We start from the raw sequence: 22,463 nt of genomic DNA, 5'->3' as shown, positions 1-22,463 counted from the left end.
AACAATAGTTGCTTATATTATTTTTATATAATATTTAGATATGACGAATATTAAATAATGTTTACAATTGATTTTCATATTTATTAATTAATTATTTTAAATGTATTAAAAGACGACATTTAATAATTGAAGAAGAAATTAATTTATATTTAATTTTGGTGAATATAACAATGAATTAAATTCAATTTAGCAATATAAGATAGCAATTTGGCACTTCATTTAATACGTTTATAAAATTTTTTGGGGCAGTAAAAACACTTTTTAAAAGGGGTCTTATTTAATTTTAAAATACATATTTTTTTTTTCTAACTTCTTTTTTGTTTTTTTTTTAAATCAAATATTTTGAATAATTTTATAATAAGCTTACATTAATTTTTTTTTATTAATATTATAATTTTAAAATAGTTTGTAGAGTCTTGGTTTTTTTCCTTTTTTAGTTTTTAATTATCTTTAAATTTATGAAAATAAAAATGAAAGTGTTTTTTATTTCAGTTTTCTTCTTTTTGTTTTTTTCTTTTTAATATTTTGTTGGTTTCCAACATACACTTTAAATATTTTTAATTCGGTAATATAATAATACGTTACATTTATATATTTATTTAGTTATTTTTTTTCTTTTGTAAATTATGCTTTAAAAATTTAAGCAAATTTTAGTAAAAAGTTTTGTTTTTTTTTTGTATTTTTAATAATTTCTTTATATAAATTATTTAATTTTTAATTATAATATTGTTTATATTTCCAATAAAAGAAAAAAATACGGAGGGAATGTCATCATTAGGGAATGATAGCTTCATTTATTTTTTTATTTCGTTTATTTTTACTAATTAATTTAATAATTTGTATTTATGTATTTGATATTTAATTTTAATATTATTTAATATTTTATTTGAATATAATTTTTTATATTATTTTACTATTTATTAGGTATTTTCTTATTAATTTTTTATTTAATGAATCAATTAATTTTATAAATTTAAATTGTTAATTTAAATTATTCAAATATTTTTAGATTTGATTCAATAGCGTTTATTCATTTAGATTTGTTTCAATATCATTTACTTATATTCTTATATTAAATTTATTTGAAATATTTTGTTTTAAATTTATTTTTAAGAGACTAAAAAAAATGGCTTCGGTTCTTAACCTCATTTAAAATATGATTTTATTTAACTATTTTTTTTATATTATAATAAACATAAATAACATTATTTTTTTTTTCCAAAAAAAGAACATTTTTCGTTAATTAAAATTCAGCTTAAAACCCGGCTCAAGATAAATCAGTTCTTTATAATTAAAATTTTTGTGTAGTGTACAATTATAAATGTGGCGATCTTGTAATTTTAAATTTACTACATTTGATTAAAAAATAACCTTACAAATGTATGATACAATAAACAATTTGTTTCTTCAGAATTTTTTTATTTCATACTGTTAACAAGATCGAAATTTATTGTTTCCAAAAGAATATAAAGAAAATAAATTTTTCAACATTTATTCTAGTCATTTGGAAGAAGTACTTTTCATTAGTATTTGAATTTTTAAATAAAAATATTAAATATATAATTGAAAAAAAGATTTCAAGTTTAAGTTAGAACTTTTAGATTTTATATTTCTAAAAGTTTGGCCATATGAGTCTTATTATATCTACCAATTAATCTTTTTAAAACAAAAAATAAAATTTTAGCAATTATGTTATGAATGTATCACACATTTGCAACCATTACCTAAGTATATATAGTAATTAATTGAACTTCACTCTGTTTAAAAAGATTTTTCCTATATATGGGGATGTATATACAAATATTAGTGACTGGAATTTTATTATTTAATAAAAAAACTGAATAGATTTTTCTTTTTAAATCTTTATATAAATTGCCATTTAAAAATATATAATCCTAATTTGCAAATACATTATTTATTTAAAAAAAATTGCCACAGTTTGTTTTTTTTTTTGTATTTTTCATTCTTCATCCTATATAAATTTTTTTATTCTTATAAGTATATGCATGAAATTATACATTCATACATACATATCCATACATATATTTTTCTCTTTACTGATTTAAAATATATATATATATATATATTATGTCCTTTTTTTAATTTAATATAGGTTTTTTTTTATATATATAGTTATTTTCTGAACATGTAGGAAAAAATCTTTTATTTTACTGCTTTTGTTTTGTTAATTGTTTCTGTTCAATTTTTGGTTCTTCATCTGTTAAATCACAGATGGGCGGTAAAATAAAGCTTTTTCCTACAAGTTGATCTCATTTTAAGCCACCATCCGATGATGGGGCCCATCGATCAAATTCAATACCGGAATCGGGTGAAACACCGGTTGCTTTTAATTTTGATGCCATAACATTAGTACTTGCTAAAAAATTTGTAGTTGCCGTTGTATTCAAATTACATTTACAATTATTAATTGTAGACGATGATAAATGTGATGATGACGAAGGTGATGATGATGATGATGCTGATGTTGTTGTTATACATGTGCATAAATAATTTTTGGAAATTTTTTCGTTATTTCCACCAAATGTAGTGCGACAGTCTTCTTCTTCTTCTTCGGTTAACATAATACCAGTATCCCTTGATGTTGATGGTATTATATGATGGCGATGATGATGATGATAATGATGATGAATTGATTCACTTGTATTTTCATTATTTTCAATATCACTACGTAATTGTAATTGCCTTTCAAATGAATGTAATTGCTCCATAAAATGAAAATTCGGTGATACATCTGGTTTACGATCCCGAACTAAATTAAATGCTTGATTTAAAGTTAAATTTCTTGTACTCATTAAATATGCTAACGTTATTGTTACAGAACGTGATACACCTGCAAGACAGTGAACTAGCACCGCAGAATCTTTTGCTTGTGCTTCATCTACAAGAAAAAAAAACAAGCAAATTGAAATAAATATTCATTCTAAATAATCAGTAATTACCATAAAAAATTTTATTTTCGAAAATATTTTAAGGTGAAATAAGTAAAAATGTTTTATAAAGGAAAAAATTTATACAGTAAACTATAAAAGCAACGAATTCTAAAAATTTCCTTTCTTAGAAAATTTCAAGGAATGAAAAATTTTAAATAAATTTTATAAAAACAAAGTTACTGTTTACAAAGAACAATATATGTATATACGTACACATTTTAGTGAAATTACAAAATGTATAATTATACATACATAGATTATAGATAAACATTGCCTTAACAATGCAAACAGCATTCTTTCCTGTGTTTTTAATTACTAAATATATTTTCCTTTTAAAAGATCTATAAAATTTACCTATAAATTGTATGGCAACGGGGAAATGTACAGCTAAATCTTGTGAATAATGATCAGTTATTGGAATTTGTAAATATTTAATTCCACCGGAAGCTTCAAAAACATTTGGAAGATCTGGGGTAACGTTTAGAACATACTAAAAAAAAATTTTATAAATATAAAATTTATTTTAATTTTTTTTTATTATTTTAAATATAAAACAACTGAAAAAAAAATTATTTTATTTACCTTAATATTATATTTTTTTAATGCATCCGAATCACTACTATGCGAAGCATTCCCAAGAAATAGTCCTGAAACAATTTCAACTGGTTCGTCATTGAAATTCGGATACGTTGTACTTTCACAATCAGATGATTCAGCTGAACTACTACATGCTGAATCGGAATGTGGGGTAGAAATACGAAGAGATCTAAAAATAATAAATAAAATTATTAAAGAATAATTTAAAAATATTTTTTAGAAATATTTTTTATTATTAAAATGTAAGTAAATCATTCGAATTTTAAAATTAAAACTTAAAAGAAAGGTAATTTATTTTTAAAGAAAAACTACCTTAATCCCATTAGTTGTTCAGTTTGTGCTTGACCATCAATTGCACCAATGATACACGGAGTAAGACTAGATTCATTTCTATCCTGAATTTGAAAGCCATCATCTTCACACCATTCTGGAAATGCATTCCGAAAATTTGTAAAACCGTCTAGAAAAACAAGACAGAAGAAAAATATTATTAAATCAAATAAGAAAATTTATTTAAAATATTTAAAAAACATTAAAAATATAGAAAGTGTACGAGTTTTAGAATGAAATTTTTTAAAACCGTTGATATTTTTAACTACCTATGCATTTATTGAAATATAAAAAATCAATACGGAATGCAATGGGTACTTTTTTATTATCATCCCACTTATCTGCTAAAATAATAATTATTTTTCAAAGAAATAAACTCAAAATTTTTTTTTTTAGTTTTATAAAGAGTATGAAAGTTACACGTTTTAAAAATTTAAGAAAAAAAAAAAAACAATTAATTTCCAAAAAAAATTTCATAAAAGGTTTTTTTTTTGTATCTGACCCCTTAGTTAATTTTTCCCTGAAAATCGCCTACACAAAATTCATTTTTTCTAAGGAAAATTAATAAGATAAGACGAAAAAAGAAAAGAAAAATAACACATCGCATATCTAAATATCGCCAAAATGGAAAAAAATGAATTTATTGTACAAATATGTGTAGGTATTTGCGATCTCATTTGCATATTTACATACGTAAGTAAAAAAAAATACATTTTTCAAAGGTTTCATGATTTAATGATTTTAGTTTTGATTACTAATCTTTGCTGCCGTAAAATTTACGCACTTTATTTTATATATACTCGTATATAGATACATAATTGAATTCTGAGGTAAGTTTCAATAGTCTTCAATAATATACGATAAATATACAACACATAAATATCTTAAAAAGTTAAAAGTATACTCTTCTGAATTATATAAAAAACATCTATAATAATAAATTAATAATTAAGTAACATGTTGTTACTTTCTAGTCTTATAAGTGTATAAAATTTATTGATTATCAGAAAACATATATATACAAGATTCGTCATAGAACTCTAATGATTAGGTCACCGTTAATATGTCATAGAAAAAATATTAAGATGAGAATGCCTGTTTATTCACTTGTATGCCAAAATATATATATATATGTACTACTTAAATATAATATAAATTATATATTTACATACATTTTCACATAAAACATGATATAGATAATAAAATAGTGCAAATTGCAGACTATATTGCCACTTAAATATTCAATTGTTGCACAATAACGTAATAATAAACGTAATTGACAATTAAATCAAATTATACAAAATATACTCATTATCTTTAACTATGTATGTATATAAGTATATTATTATATAACGTATTAAATATATTACATTTCGCTCTTATATGTATGTACATATATGTGTATATATACATATGTATATATATATATGTATATAATGAAAAGGAAAAAATAAATAAATTTAATGAGTCATAAATATTTTTAAATTAATTGTAACCGGAAAAGACAATGCAAATGAGTAACTCTTGAATGAATATTGTTATAAGTATGTACATATATGTATATTTAAAGGAACTTAAGAAAATCTAAAATGATGATGCGATACTTTTACTTATATAAAGGAAATAAAATATAATATGTGTAAGTATATTAAGATAAAAATGCATAGTATATGATAGTTTAAAAGAAATTTATAAAATTTTTGAAATTTTTATAATATTTTTAATTTACCATAATTATACAAATTTTAATTGATCAAAATCGAAAACGGGAATAATGTTATTTTGTAAGTATCTAAATAATTATGTATATATATATTATATTATGTACTATTTTATATTGGACTATGTATATATTTTATTATTAAATCATTAATAATAAATAAGTAGCAAATATGTAACTAGCTCCTCTATATATTGAATTTTAAATAAAATATTTTTACTTACTTATATATTTTGTATAAAATGTTTTTAATTAAATATGTATAAGCATATACTTACACGTTATGAACATATGTAAATTATACATATAGAATTTTCAAATTATACAAAAAATTAAATATGTTTTAATAAAAGATAATATTTAAAAAATGTCAATTTATGAAATTTATATTGTCGTAAGTCTAATCACAAATGGTAGTCTGTCGTAAGTTAATCATAAATTGTGCATTTGTCAAAAATAATTCAGCCTCAGTTAAGTATGCAATTTGAAATATACCCGAAATAAGTAATTAATTCACAATAGCTCATGTGAAGCGTTTTTCTTGTGGTGTCAATGTTAGTATTACTAAAATATAGCGTGTTATGACATTGACAGTTCTTATTTATGTAAAACCGTTTGTTAAGTATTTCATAAATGATTAGTGATTACACAAAATTTATATGTATGTTATATTAAAAAGCTGAAGTTAATTAAAATTATATACTTTTGTAAACTAAAATTTGGCATTAATTTATTTATATACTGATTAATCATGAATAAGTAATTATAATTAGATTGCTTGCATTTGGCAATTATCGTAGACGTAACGGAATTTATTATTATATATTATATACTAAAGAGAGTTCTGTTAAAGTAAAAGTAAATTGTAATGAACTCAAAAACGCAAAAAATAGATAAAGAAAAAACAAGACCCCAAGGTTGTTGATCTTATTTTCTAATTTCAATTATTCAATAACTCAAAAAATTATAGTTACTTGTATATGTATATTTAAGTTTCTTTTATCTGTATACACTACACAATATACAGAAATGTTTCAACTTTTTATCTATTCTCATAGTAAATGTGCATTGACTTAAAACAGAGACAAGAAGAAAAAAACAAGAAGAATATGAATGAAAAAGAATGAAAAAAATAATATTTTTAATTCATTGAAAAAAAAAGGTTCATTCAATAGACGGTAAAAAAAAAAAACAAAAAAAAATCATTCATATAATAAAAATATTTTTTCGTAATTCTGGTTGCCTAAATTACTTTTTTGTGTGTTTTCCAATTCACATTGAAAACTACTGTTAAAGGCATTTATTGCTTTCTATATTTTGTAATAAATCCACAGAAAAATATAAAAATAAAGTACTTAATTATTTTATAATTAAGTATAGGAAGGAATTAACAGGTTCTTGTATTGACATATGAAAAAATACAACGTAAACAATTTCACATAAATATGTACGTAAATTAACATACAATATCTTTTAGATTCAATTTAGAGTAAAATATGACTTTTGTAAATTACAATCAAATAATGAGAGAAATTTTTAACCGTTATTAATAGATACTCTAATTAAGAACACAAATCAAATTCATTCTGTCAAAAAATTCCATGAAAGATAATTCTGCCTGCTTATAATATTAATTGCAAATTTATATAAATTTTATTACCATTAATGGTTACAGAATACAATTTTTTATCAATATATCTTATAAAAGAGCTTGCTGTTACTTATTTTTTAATGGATTTGTTCTTATTCTTATCGAGGAAATTCTTATCAAAGTCAAGTTATTCTTTTTATAGATTAAATATTCATTACCTAGCTAAATATAGTTTTGTATAATTAGTTAAATATACTATGTATAAAATATTAATTGAATTTAATGAAAATTGGGATTTTCCGATTAAATATAACCATAAGAAATTTTTATTATTACTTACAATCGCAAGTAAAATTTTTTTCGATTCTTAAGTACTTTATCACTAAATTTGATTGAGTAAAACTCATATTCTCCACATTTATTGTGTCAATGAATATATTTTAACATAATTGCATTTTTGAAATTGAATAATATTTAATTAAGTTTAAAATCATAAAATTATCAACGATATTCAGCTTGATATCTCAATGAATTTTTAAATTATTTATGGTATAGATAGACAAACAGACATATTTTCTTATAAGAAAATGTATACATCTTACGACATCACTGTAGTGAATACTACAATTGTTAATAAATTATAAGTACAATTACAATTTCTGAAGCAGTTTTATACAATTATTACTTATGATGTGTATACTCATCTATAAATTACCAATTTGAAAATATTTCTAAGCCATAATTAATATAAAATAAATGATCACGTATTTTAGTATAATAAAAATTATGCGGAAATGCCGTTAAAATAAACATTATTTATAATTATTAAAAAAACTTAATGAGCATTTATTAAAAACTATTAAAATTTTTTAATTTAATTATTACGTCATACATTCAGAAATATGATTAGTACCGATTAGTACTAGAATAATAAGTACCAATTTATAGTGCAATAAAGTAAAATATACATGCATACATACATTCATACATATGTGTACATATAAGTATGTAAATTTAAATTTTATTTAAGTACATTACTATTGCGAATTAAATTAAATTATTATTCATTCACAATTTCAACAATAAAATTAGATCATAAACGTAAATATAAAATTAATAAAATTAAATTTGTATAAGTATAATAAATTTAAAGTGAATAATAATTAAATACTTATTATAATTTTTATAATGATTCAGTAAGTATTTAATAATTAACTACACATTTAAACATAATATATGTATGTATATCTACACCCAGAAAAATGAATAAGCATCTACATGAGTTTTTAGTATACGTACTTATAAATATAGTAGATTACGTATCGTTATAGTAAACCAAATTAAAATTTTTCTTAAGGAAATTGAAAACAAATAAAAAAAAAACGAACCTAATTGTAAGATTCTTTAAAAGGAAAGCTTTGCAATTAGACTATTTTAATTAAGCATCCTATTTAAGCTTTATTCAATTTCCTTTACTATTATTAGTATACAAATTGTATAACCGTATGCAAGTATATTATGCATATATACTTAAATAATTAAGTTATACAATTTCATTACTATGCGAAAATTATTCTTAAAACAAAACGGTTTATTTTATTTTTTTCTTTTTATTTGACTTTGACAGACGTTCCGATTGATCAATAGAAAATAGTTTTAAACTTTTATGAATTTCAAATATAAGTAATATAGAATGCGTTCAGCATGTGTGCTATTTACAATAAAGTGAAAAATGGAAAGAAGAAGAAAAAAATATGTAAATAGAGAGAAAAAATAAAAGTTTCAAAGCTAAAAAAAAAAAATCGCGTTGAATAAATAAATTTTCCGCTTAGAATTTTTTCGCCTTTTTACTTTTTTCCCCCCTACATGTGTATGTGTGTATATAAATATTTTTTTTTCATTTAGCGTATTTTTAATGGTGCGATGTACATATATGTATATATATATGTATATAAATATTATTGTGAACATATTCATAAAATACACAGGAAATGCACTAAAAAAAATCGCTTTTTTTCCCTACTGTTTTGTTTGTTATTCTTATTATACACACTTCCGGTTAAAATTTTGTTTTATTATAAAAAAAAAAATCATACGAGGCGAAACACACAGAAAAAAAAAAGTTATAATAAAAATTAAAAAACGTTTCCTTTCATGTTGCTATTTCTCTTTTTTTTTTACTTGTGCTTCGGAAATCTCTTGTTCAATATTCATAGTTCATTTTTATTTGATGATTTTTTTTTTTTTTTTTAGAAATAAAATTGTGTTTTATGAAATATATTTTTATACATACATAAATAAATGGGTATACTATATCTATAATTATTGTGAATGAATTTATGTGTGTAGGTAAATATACATATATGTATGTATAAACTACAAGTAATTCATTATAAAAATATTCAATATTATTTTTTTAAAATATAAAATACAATATTAGAAAAAAAGTATGTATTAAATATATATGTATATACCTTCAAGACAGACAACTTTACAACCATCTTGTTTTAATCTTTTATGTAAAACATTAATTGTACTTTGTGTTGTTGTTGATGTAATTCCTCCTCCTCCTCCTCCTCCTCCAACTCCTGATCCTATTACTGATGATGATGACGATGATGATAATATTATATTTTGTTGTTGTCCTCCAATAATATTATTATCACCAATACTATTATTAATGCAACTATTTTGATCATTACTATCATTATTATCAGTAATATTTTCTTCGATTTGATTTCTTAATGTTGATGATGATGATGATGATGTAGATGATGGTAATAATAATGTATCTGTTGTTATACCTAATATATTTTGACTATCTAATAATAATGATGATGATGATGATAATGATGTATCATTATTACTACAACTATTATTACTAATATTATTAATACTGCTGTTATTATTTTGTTGTTGTTGTTGATGTATTATATTATTTTTATTATTATTAATTTTATAACAATTATCATTATATAATACAAATAATGCTAATTTATAATTTAATTCAAAACGTTCTTTTAATTCTTTTGATTTAATTGTTGATAATAAATCAATTTTACCAGCTGATAAACGTCTTAACATTATTGTTGGTATTGAAAAATTAACAGCAGATCTAATATGACATTCCATATATTCATTTGAGCTACGACAATCTAATATTATTAAATTTTTACAACCCGAACGTAATTCCATTTGTAAATTATCTTTTGTAATCATATCAAAATCGGATTCAGGCATTTTGTTTTTAATTTTTTTTTTTTTTTTTAATTTTTTTAATTAAATTTGTATATTTTATAGTTATATTGTAAATAAAAAAAAAAAGCACTAAAATAAAATTTATTTATGCACTTATTATAAAATATGAAATTAATTTTTGTTCTTTTCTTTTTATAAAATTGTGAAAATTTGTTTTTTTTTTATGTTATTTTTCTTATCCTTCTTTTCAATTTTAAATTATGATCTTTACTGTACCGTTATTTTAAACGTTCTATTATTTTATATAATTGAATATTTATTTGACTTGTTGTTGTTTCATTATTGAAAAATAATTTTTATTTTTTTTTTTCTAAACTAATTTATTATAAGTATATTAATTAATATATTGTAGGTAGGTATTGGAGAGGTACTTTTATAATTATACCAAATGTATAGATACCAAATTTTAATTAGGTATATATTACATTATACGAGTATGTATATGTTTATATGCTTATGAATACATTTGAATATTTATAATAAAACAAGAACACAAAATTTATAATTATGGCTGTTTCTCTTTCTTTTTTTTAATTTGGTTTACTTATACATAATTTTTTTCTTTTCGATTTTTAAATTTTGTTTATTTACTAGAAATGAAAAAAAATGTTTCCCGAAAAATAAAAAAAAAAGATTTCACTGTTTCTAAGTGCTTCCTCTGCTTTTAATATAGATTTTTTTTTTGTTTTCTTCTATTGTTATAACATTTAATTAACCAAAAAAAAAAAATATTAAATAACAAAACAAAAAATAATAAATGTATAAAAAAACAATGATTTTTCGTTTTTTACTTAAGTCAAAATTATAATCAAATTTTATTACTCAAAATACAATTTTTTTCTTCACAATTAACATTAAAATTGTTTAATTGTTTTTATTTAAAAAAAAGAAACATTTAAGTTTAATAATGAAATTAAATTTTATTAATATTTTCTTTGTGTATGTAGGTAGGTATTTTTATGTATTTAAGTATATATTTATTATTAATTTTTTTTTATTATTTTAATTTCATTGTTTTATGAATTTATAAAAACACAAATTATTTTCTTGCTTGATTTATTTTTGTTATTTTAATTCACTATCTTTATATTTTATTAATTTTTGTATTAAAGTTTTTATATTATAAAATATTTCCCCTTTTTATTTATTATTTATAATTTTAATATTTTATATATGTAAGTAATTTAAAATGTAAAAAGTTTTTTTTTTTATATTTTGTTTTTAAACTCTAGTTATCCTTTTATTATAGTTACTGTATAATATGTAGTAAGTATTATAATAAATTTTTTTCCACTTGCATTATTTTCTTTTTATTTGATGAAAATTTTTTAATTTTATTGAAAAATTCTCCACCAGGTGAAATTGTATGTTGTTTTATGTTGATATTTATAATTATTATGTGATTATCTATGTTGTGCATATTTATAATATTACTTTGTATTCTGAAAAATTAATTAATGTAAAAAAAATTTATGAATAACTACATAGATAAGTAATATATATATATTAGAATGTATCTTGAAGTTTAAATTTAAGAGAAAAAATACATAATGTATGTCCAAATATGTAATTTGTACATGTATATATTATGTAAATTTCTTTTCTTTCATAAATTACATATTGTTTCGTTATTTTATGGTGTACATAATTATTCTTATATGTATGTACGCACAACTATAGTATACATATTAGTAAATAGCCAACCAAACATAATTATACATATTACTTCCTTTAAGAAATTGAAAAAAAGAAAGCAAAAAATTACTTTCAAAGGAATCATAAAAAATAACAGCAATACAAGAAAAATGATTACTTATTTTTCTTTGATGAAAAATATTTCATCAGAAAATTTAGTTAATTTTTTCTTTATATTATGTATTCATACATACATATGTATACATATATAAAATATTATTTTTGTTATATGTATATACGAGTACATAATATAAATGTGCATTGCATGCTTTCTTCTCAAAAATATCAACATCTTAATGTATGTACATACATAATATATACATTATGTACGTATTAAGTGTGATTTTAATATAATATATATTAATAACTGTGATAATAATTTAATAATATGTAATTTGTTAAAAAAAAATGTACATACGCACATATTGCATTTAAATATATGTATATAAAAAAATTATAATATGTATGAAAATATATGAAAAATTAAAATTGTTATACTTTAAATTATACCATATACTAATAGATATAATAAATTTATAATGTAGATATATCCATGTATATTTGAGTGTGTATAATTTAAACATACGAACCTATATACTCAATCATACAAAATCACAAACATCACTACATACATAATAAATATGAGTTTATTAATATATTATCTTTAATTTATTATATTATTTTTTCTTTTCTCTTTTACATATTGTGCAGAAAATATTAATTCACAAAAATATCAATCTGTTATACAAACAAATATAACAAACAATAAAATGAAAAACAAAAATAAGAGCAAAAATAACAAATCAAAAAAAAAAACATTCATAAATTCGCACTGATTTTATTTTCTTTTCTCTCTTTCTTTCTGCCTTATATACCTTTCTCTTTCATTTTTATTCTTACAAAATTTTTTTTTTATATATGTATATTCTTTTTGTTTTCCCACACAATTTTTTTCATTTTGGTGCTTCCATACCTTAATTTTATCTGTGCATACTTGTATTTGAATGTATAAAAATATGTGAACGACATTTTATATTATTGTTATACAAAAATTACATGTATATAAAAAACTGTATAACAAAACAAATTTTTTTTATTAAAAAGTTTTTTAATATTTTTAGTCTCTTAGACTAAATTAATAGTAGATATACAAAAAAAAAAACAATTTTATTTTCATATCATTTAATAATTAATTTATTTTTTTAATATATATTAAATTGTGCTTATTAGCTTGCATTTTATAAAAAATACAAGAAAAAATAAAACTTGCCGTTTTATCAATGCACATTTACGACTTTACGAATGAATGTATCCTACACATATTTCATACAAATAAAACACAATGAAAATATTCACACACACTCATTTCCATATATACTACACGCTTAATTGATATATGTGTATAATATAATAATCCCACACATTACAAATATTTAACACATATAATTTTTCTGTATATATATACGCGCATATATTTCAATATTTTTACAACGTACACTTATATAACTATTATACATATATGGATATGTATTGAGAATTTGGTGCAAACTAACTTTTATATTCTTCTTGTGTACGATAAAATTTATAATATGTAATTATTAAATTGTATATATAAACTTTGTAATATTCATGCCTGTATATATAACAGTTTTTATAATAATTTTGTTAATAAATACATTTATATATATTAAATAATTTGATTCAAAAAACAAAATAAATTAAATAAAATGTTAATTTTTTTAAGTAATTTTTAATCAGATATACTAAAAAAAATAAATCCATATAATAAACTGTAATAATATATGTATAAAATATACACCCACACAGTGATATGTAAACAAATAAAAGTGTATAACAATATTTTTATTCCTTTTTATATTTCTCGTTTTCTCACTCTTTTTATCGCGCTAATGAAATTCGTACTAAATGGATAGATACATTTTATATTTTCAAATACATATGCATGTAATAAAAAAAAATACAAAAAAAAAAAAGAAAAAATTTTGAAAAGAAAATTTTTGTTTGTTAATGAACGAACCATCACACATTTTTTAATATAGAGGCAGAAATTTTATATTTATTATTCATTTATATGCATACATACATATATATTATTATTATTTTATTATTTATGGAAGTACATACATATTTATAAATTTCTATATACATAATTGAAAAATTAATACTGCCATATATCCGTATAAACACAATGCAAACAAATATGAAATTAATATTATACAATAATATATAGCGGTATATTATATGTGCATAATTAGAAATATTATGTATGTATACAAACATACAATAGTATATTGTAACATCCTAAGTAGCAAGTAGCTAATGTTATATAGCTACAATATAGCCATATATATTTTTTTAAATTTCTTCAATTTTTCAAATTTCTTAACAATTAAAATTCATAACTTTCTTAAAGAAAAATATATTGCACATTATTAATATGTATTTTATTTTTATTAATATAAATTAATTTTGAATTAAATTTTGTTTTTTTTCCTATTCTGTTATACATGTGCATATGTACCCATGTATATATGTTAAAATTATTTATTTGTTATAAATAAAATTATAGAAATTAAAAATGAAAATATGTTTAAATATTTATGCACATATAAGAATGCTAGAGATTTTATATTATTTTCACATTTTTAATATATCAGTAATGTACAATATGTGTTATACAATATATAATATGTATGTACTTATATGGATATTTTACATTCATGTTAAAATTCCAAATTTTGAAATTTCAAAAGAAAAATTTCATTAATTTATTTTTTTTTTTTTTTTGTTACATACAAAATATGTGGGTACCAATGTACGTATTTATTTATGTACATATAATATACTTATGTACATACATACATATAAGAAATTTTCTGTAGGTACACAATAATATTGAAAACTGTTTGAGGGCATTAAATTTTTTTCTTTTTTACTTTCACAAAATTATTTTTCTTTAACTTTATTATTAATCATTTAAAATTACAAATTTTTATTAATTTATTTAATTCAAGCACTTATTTTTTCATATTCTTAATTTTTCTTTTAATTTTAAATTTTTGTTCAGAAAAAACATTTTTTTTTTCTCTCTGTGTACACAAAAACAATTTTTCTTTTTCAAAATAAATTTTAAACACTTTTTTTAAATATAAATTTTTTTATTTAAAATTATTTAAGATTTTATTTTTTATATTTTTTTTTCTGTGTATGTAATATTTTAATTATAATATTATAAGAAATTCAAGGCGAATTTTATATTAAATAACTATTATTAAAAAAAAGAAATAAAAGGGAAGGAATTAGTACCTTACATACTCGATGGACGACAACGACAACGAGTCTGAATTTTCATTTTTTTTTTATATTTCTTATTCTTTTCTTTTTTTTTTAATAAATATTTTAATTTTATTTTCTTTAGAGTGGCTGTTGTGTGCTTCTTGCTACTTTTGCTGTTGATATGAGACTATGTATATTTTTCTCATTTTTATGTATGTATACTTTTAAAGTATATAAAAGTTTAGTATCAAATATGTATATAAACAATATCCATATATGTATATAATGTATATAAATAAAAATAATGTTGCTATTGTTGATGTTGTTTTTGTTGTTGTTCTTGCTGCTGCTGCTGCCTTTGTTTCTTTTCTCTTATTTTGTTATTATTATATTTTTATTTTATTTCTATACTGTTGTATTGACTCACACATTTTTATAATAAGATTTATATATTTACATATATTAATAAAATTATACACACAAATTGTATATACAATTTAAGTGTTTACATATATGCTTATAAAATCAAATGCAAACACATCCATACGCATATTTATAATACAATATAAAGTATAATCTATAAATTTTTTGTTCTTTTTTTAACTTTGAAAAAATACACAACATTATTTTTATAGGCATATTATACCTACTTAAATTAGTGATTCACAGAAAACAAAAAAAAAAAACAATAAAAATAAATAAATAAACCAAAAAACAAAAATATAAGAGGAAACAGAAACAAAACTTTTTTTTTAAATATTGGATGTATGTATGTATGCAAATATATATGTATATACTTTAGTATATAATATAAAAATATTCATTAATAGATATTCATTAAAAAAAAACGAAAATATAAAAATACTCAAACAAACTTATAAAAATTATATACATATGTATGTACATATTATATATACATATGAAAGAGCTATATGAAATTTAAAGTATATACATACATACATATGTTTGAAATAGTGTTCATGAAACAGAAATTTTTTTTTTTTTATTTTATGACCGTATTTTATTTTTCACTGTTTTTCTATAAAAATAAGAAAAAACCAGAAAAGTGTGTTGGTGGTTCCTATATATCGTACATACATACATTTATTTCCATTTTGAAAAATCTTTTATATTATATTTATATGCACATATATATGGGTATAGTTAATAACTTCGATATATTGAACACACATCACGATATACTTATGTTAATAATGAGCAAATCTGTAAACATTTTTCTTTTAATTTTCTCAATATAAAATAGTAACTTTTATATTGTACAAACATATTATGTATATTGTGTGTATATATATATATATACTCGAATGTATATGGGTTAGTATATGTTATTTATCCGCCTAAGTTGCATATTGTGGAAAATTGGGAGTAAAGGTGTGCTGTACTGATCATATATTATTTTATTACTTATATATAAATATAAAGATAAAATGTATAAATTTGTACATACATATGTATATGTATGTACATAAATTGTGTACATTTGAATATTATGTGCTAAAGTATAGCAAGAATGGGGTATCTATATATACAAACATACATACATACATTATACATAATACATATACGTGATACATACACCCATACTTAAATAGTAAAACTGTTATTTTTTTTTCATTGTTTTTATTTTTTCATTCTTATATTTTTTTAATTCCTACACAATATTGTGTGTATAAGATGATGGAAAAAAAATTCATTCAATAAATTTTGATGTGTATTTTTTGTTTTGTTTTTTTTTTTTTTTTTTTTTGAGCTCTGCTGGTTAAATTTTTTTTTTTGAGATTATTACTTGTTTTTGTTTTATTTTATTTGTTTTTAGTTTTTTTTTTTTTGTTATTTCCAGACACGTTTATGACTATATTTACATATTATCGATATACATACATACAAATGATATATAGATAGCTATGTAGAATGTGTGTTTGTCAGAATATGCATTCAAATTATTATAACTAAATCTAATATTATAAAATAAGTATAATATGTATGTATGTATATAATCAAATGTACTTTCATTATCATAATTAAGTGAGTAAAAAAAAAATCTACTGAATAAAATTTATTTAAAAAAATTATATTTTTTTAAAATAAAAAGTACATAATTACATAATGCAAAAAAATAATGTAAATATCTGTATATTTACATATAAAATTGTGCATTAATATTTTTAACATAGAAGTAGATATTCCTTCTTGTTATTTTATTATTTTTTTAATACTTACATGAATCCATCCATTGAAAATCTATTACAATTCTAAAATTTAGCTTAAGTATAAGAATTATATATATATCCATAGGTATACGTATATATGTATACATAAATATGTATACCTATACAGTTATGTTAAAATTTATTTAAACCTTAACATCCTTTGCATTTTAATCGAAATATTTTTTATACCTATATTAAAAAAGTTTTAAATATTTTGCCTATACATAAATTAAAATAGGTTACCTTTTAAAATCCTGTAAAAATTATAAAATATTGCAAAATTTAATAGAGAATTTATATAAAATATACTGTTATATATTATTATTGTATAAATATAAATATGTTATAAATAACGCATTTTAAAACCAATGAAGTTTTTATAGTTCGTTATACCGTCTTGAAATATACATATGTATATGTAGCTCTAATTTTTTATTTTAGATGTATTCCTAATTCTTACTACTAGACTCATATGTTGTAATTTTGGTGTTTATATTGTACACATTTCCGAATATCTAATTTCAACATAATTTCTTTTTTCAATAAAAAGCTTGTTTTATCGAATAAGATCTAATAAAATTATGTTGAATTAATCAATGGACTTTAAATTATACAATATAAAAAATTTTATTATTAGTCAAATTATACCGAAAAGAGCTAAAAAATTGATTTATATTGCATATTTTTAGGGATAAATAAAATTATATATTATCAGTTTGTACGTGGTTTTAGGGTTATATGTTTATTTGATTATAAGCTTGCCTCGCAGTCAGTTTTGGGAATTCTTAATATTTTTTGAAATTTTTCATATATGTAATTTGAACTATATATTTTGACAAAACTGCAGTAATTAATATATAGTTAACATTCCATATTTATAAAGTTCAAAATTATTAATATAAAAGTAATTGTAACTTAAAAATTACTTTTATATTTAATCATATAGTAACATAGTTCCGAAACTGAAAAGCTATAACGTTCCGATATGAAAAGCTATATTGTGTTTTTTTAAATTAAGTTTATAATAATCTTTATAAACTTAATTATCTCGAAACATAATTTATTATTGTTCGACTAAAGTGTAATATTTTTCTTAATTTAAATCAAATCAAATAAAAGTGTTATATTATTAGGAAACAATAGAATGACGTTATTATGAAAGTTTTCAATAATCTTCAATAATTCAAATTAAATTCTATAAATGTTGAATTGTAAATTTTCAGTATACAATAAATAATGAAATTTATAACATTAACTACTAAAACTGTTATATTAATGTGATTAAATACTATTATTTAAATTCAAATTATACAGGGAATTAAACAATTTAAAATTGTACAAACCATTTTGAGTATAAATTAAAAATTAAATAAAATTTAATAAATTAGAAATAATTATTCCTTAAATCTAAATAATTAATTATAATTTATAATTTTAAACATATATTATTTTAATTTTTAATATTTTTTTATTTTTATTTAAACATTTATTTAAACACAAAGTACTTATACTTTATATAGAAAGTTTTAAATAATTTTTCCACTTTTATTGCTTAATTAACTATATTTATATATAAGTAATAAATTTATATAATATGCAATAATATGCACGCATATTATATGCAACAAATTATATATTTTGCTTAGTTTTTTTTTAATTTAAAACTAAATTGCTACATAGTTATAACAGTTATTACTATGTATATAATTACATATATAAATTGTTTTTTTTTTTTTTTTCAAAACATGTTGTTTTAAACAAACTATATTAATATTATTAATCACGTATATTATAAACACAATTCACTCTCTTATATTACATAAATTTAATATTAATAATATTATTTCATTAATGCAAATTTACAAATATATTTAAATTATCCATTTTTATATAATATGTATGTATGTATGCCTTTTTTTTTAGCATTTCAAAAAATATTATATTTAAAATTTATAATTTTTAAAACTAAAAAAAAAATTTTCGTTAAAAAATAAATAAATGTTTTTTATTTGAATACAATATTCTGAATGTCTTATAATATGCAAAAAACCAAAAAAAAAAATAAGTAGAACAAAAATTTTCTATATAGATTTTCCTTTTACTTTTTATGTGTTTCTCTTTTTTTTTAAGCATCCCACACAATTTTTATGCCTAAAAAATAAACAATATACTGAATGTATTTACGAATATACAATCATACATACATATATATTTATATTCCCATTTATTTGATACACATTATATTGTATGTATATTAAATAAATGGAAAATTCTTATATATGTATACATATATAAATATATCCAATTTATGATAAATATAATAATAGTATATATTTATATGCACGATATATATACACAATTTATTTATATATGTTTATAGAGACGTGTAAGAGGAGTTTTGTTGTACTTATACCAAAAGGTTGTACTATAATATACAGTCTATATATCAATATATATATATATATATATATATATATTCCTATATTTATATATATCACTCTTATATTAAAAATTATTTTCCATATTGGATCTTATAGGCTCTGTAGTATAATCAGGGTAAAATAATATGAAAACAAAATAATTGTATGGGAATTGTATGAAAAAATTTTATTTTTATTTATTTTTTTAATTTTAAATCGAGTCTCGTTATCTCGCCACCTCATAATATTTATAATAATATGAACTATTTCAATTCTACGAAAAATAAATCAATTAATTTTAATATGTCTATTTAAAAAATCATATTTTATAAAACTTTTGAAAACCTTCGATTTATGACAACAAATTATTTGTTTATGTATACCTATATGTACATAATGAAATTTATATACAAATAAATAATTTAATTAACATATTCTTATCTATATATAATTAACGTAATATTTGATTATTATAATTAACAGTAAAAAAATTTTTTTCCGCAAACTATAAAAATATATGCAGGAAAACTTATTTGATAGACAATAAATAATAATTACTATTTGCAAAAATTGATTAGCACACAAATAAATAAACAATTTTGTTTTTAAAATAAAAATATTAAAAATATAATTATTTCTTTATCAGTAATATGTTAAAGCTTAACGTTCACTATAATTATAAAAATTTATTAATTTGAAATTATAAATGTTAAAGAAAAATCAGTTTTTATAGTTTACCAACAATTTGTTTCTAGTCCGGTATAGAAAATGTATATAACTTTGCTTTATTCAAACACAATACTCGTATATGTATAACATTGGAAATCTGTTCAAATATCTGTAATCTGTTCTAATCGAGTTGTACTTATATTTTAACTGAAATTTATTTATATATTATGTATTTCGTATATTAAAAATGAGATAGTTCAGGGTTTTGTGTTTATTTATAATACGTGTTTAACAAAATATGAGAGGAAGATAAATTTAGGCTTTCTATGAAATATCACAATTCATCTATCGACAGTGGATTTTGCTAATTCAAGCAAAAGAAGAAACAAGAGTGTTTCTATAATTACACTACTACCATATTTGTGAGAATTGTAATATTTCATACAATTTATAAAGCTTGGCAAAAATAATGAACTTATAAAAATTGTAACTTAATAAAATTGAAACTTAATACTATCAGTTTAGATTATATACTGTAATGCACTACTGCAATTATATACTATTTTTGTTAAAGCAGTGTAAAATAAATTTTAGTAAAAAAAAAGAAATTCGCTCAACTTGTCTTTTGGATTTCATTCTCTCCTGATGGTTCATTGATTGGTCGATTTTGACAAAACTGAGTTCTACTTGAAATCGAAAGCGACAAATAAATTATTTCACCTTAATTGAAAATTAAATCAAATGTTAAATATTTTCCAAACGTATATACATAAAAAATAATTTTCTAGAAAATCCCACTCCTTCTCAAAATTTGAAATTACTGGAACAAAATTTGGAAAAAAAAATGTACCAAAAACTGCAAAAAATGCAGAATTTAATACAAAATAAAATATTTTTCTTAAAAATTTGTAAAAATAAAAATGAGTCCTTTTATTTATAGTAGAACTAAGAATACATATAATTTGGAACAATTTTAATTGATTACAAATAAATTACAATATAGAAGATAATAAATTTACCTAATAGCATGTTTAAAACTACATATACAGTATAGCCAATATATGTGTTATACAAATGAATGTTTATACGCGTATATAATTATATGGCTAGGTACATGCATTCATACTTATATGCATTATTTTTAGTATATTTAAATAAATGTATATATGTATGTATGTATTTACATAACTTTTATTTTTTTTTACTATATAAATGTTTCATATACACATTTTTCTACAATATAACTGAACAATTTTTTTTTCCAACATAAAAATGAGAAAAAAAAAATAACTTTTTTTTTTTTGTAACCTTGATATTGCAATCAAGGTCATTGCTATAAAATACAAATATGTGCAGTAGCATATAAAAAGTACATACACACATTCATATGTGTAATTAAATATACATATATACATACATTATATATTATTATTGTGCATCAATATTTTATACATTACCCCAGATATTTTTGTTTCTTTTTTGTTCTTCATAAAAATTTTATAACACATAAGTAGTAAAAAATATTTAAAAAAAAAAACAATTACTTTTTATATTATTTACCTATATTACCTATTTTCTTAAATAAATTCTTCAAAATTCAATTTAGACACACATATGTGTGTATGTACCCTATAGAAACGTTATACATTCGAATTATACTTGGGTACAATGCGTACTCTAATATTAAGCAATAAATAAATTCCG

At 19.8% G+C, this 22,463-nt stretch overlaps 1 protein-coding gene across 1 annotated transcript; it reads right to left on the bottom strand.

Moving 5' to 3' along the window:
• Positions 1–1,046: 1,046 nt before the first annotated feature.
• Positions 1,047–11,277, bottom strand: LOC129613920 (dual specificity protein phosphatase Mpk3). The gene is made up of 5 exons (XM_055528256.1): positions 9,664–11,277; positions 3,861–4,008; positions 3,534–3,717; positions 3,306–3,441; positions 1,047–2,899 (listed from the first exon to the last, which is right to left on the bottom strand). Exons 1-5 carry the CDS (start codon positions 10,427–10,429, stop codon positions 2,271–2,273), a joined length of 1,863 nt encoding a protein of 620 aa, XP_055384231.1. The 5' UTR covers positions 10,430–11,277; the 3' UTR covers positions 1,047–2,270.
• Positions 11,278–22,463: the final 11,186 nt, after the last annotated feature.

This window comes from Condylostylus longicornis, unplaced genomic scaffold (genome assembly GCF_029603195.1).
Source record: "Condylostylus longicornis isolate FDR11 unplaced genomic scaffold, ASM2960319v2 ptg000098l, whole genome shotgun sequence".
NCBI classification, from domain to species: domain Eukaryota; kingdom Metazoa; phylum Arthropoda; class Insecta; order Diptera; family Dolichopodidae; genus Condylostylus; species Condylostylus longicornis.
Note: the sequence above shows the minus strand (reverse complement) of the source record. Positions and strands in the feature narration are given on the sequence as shown.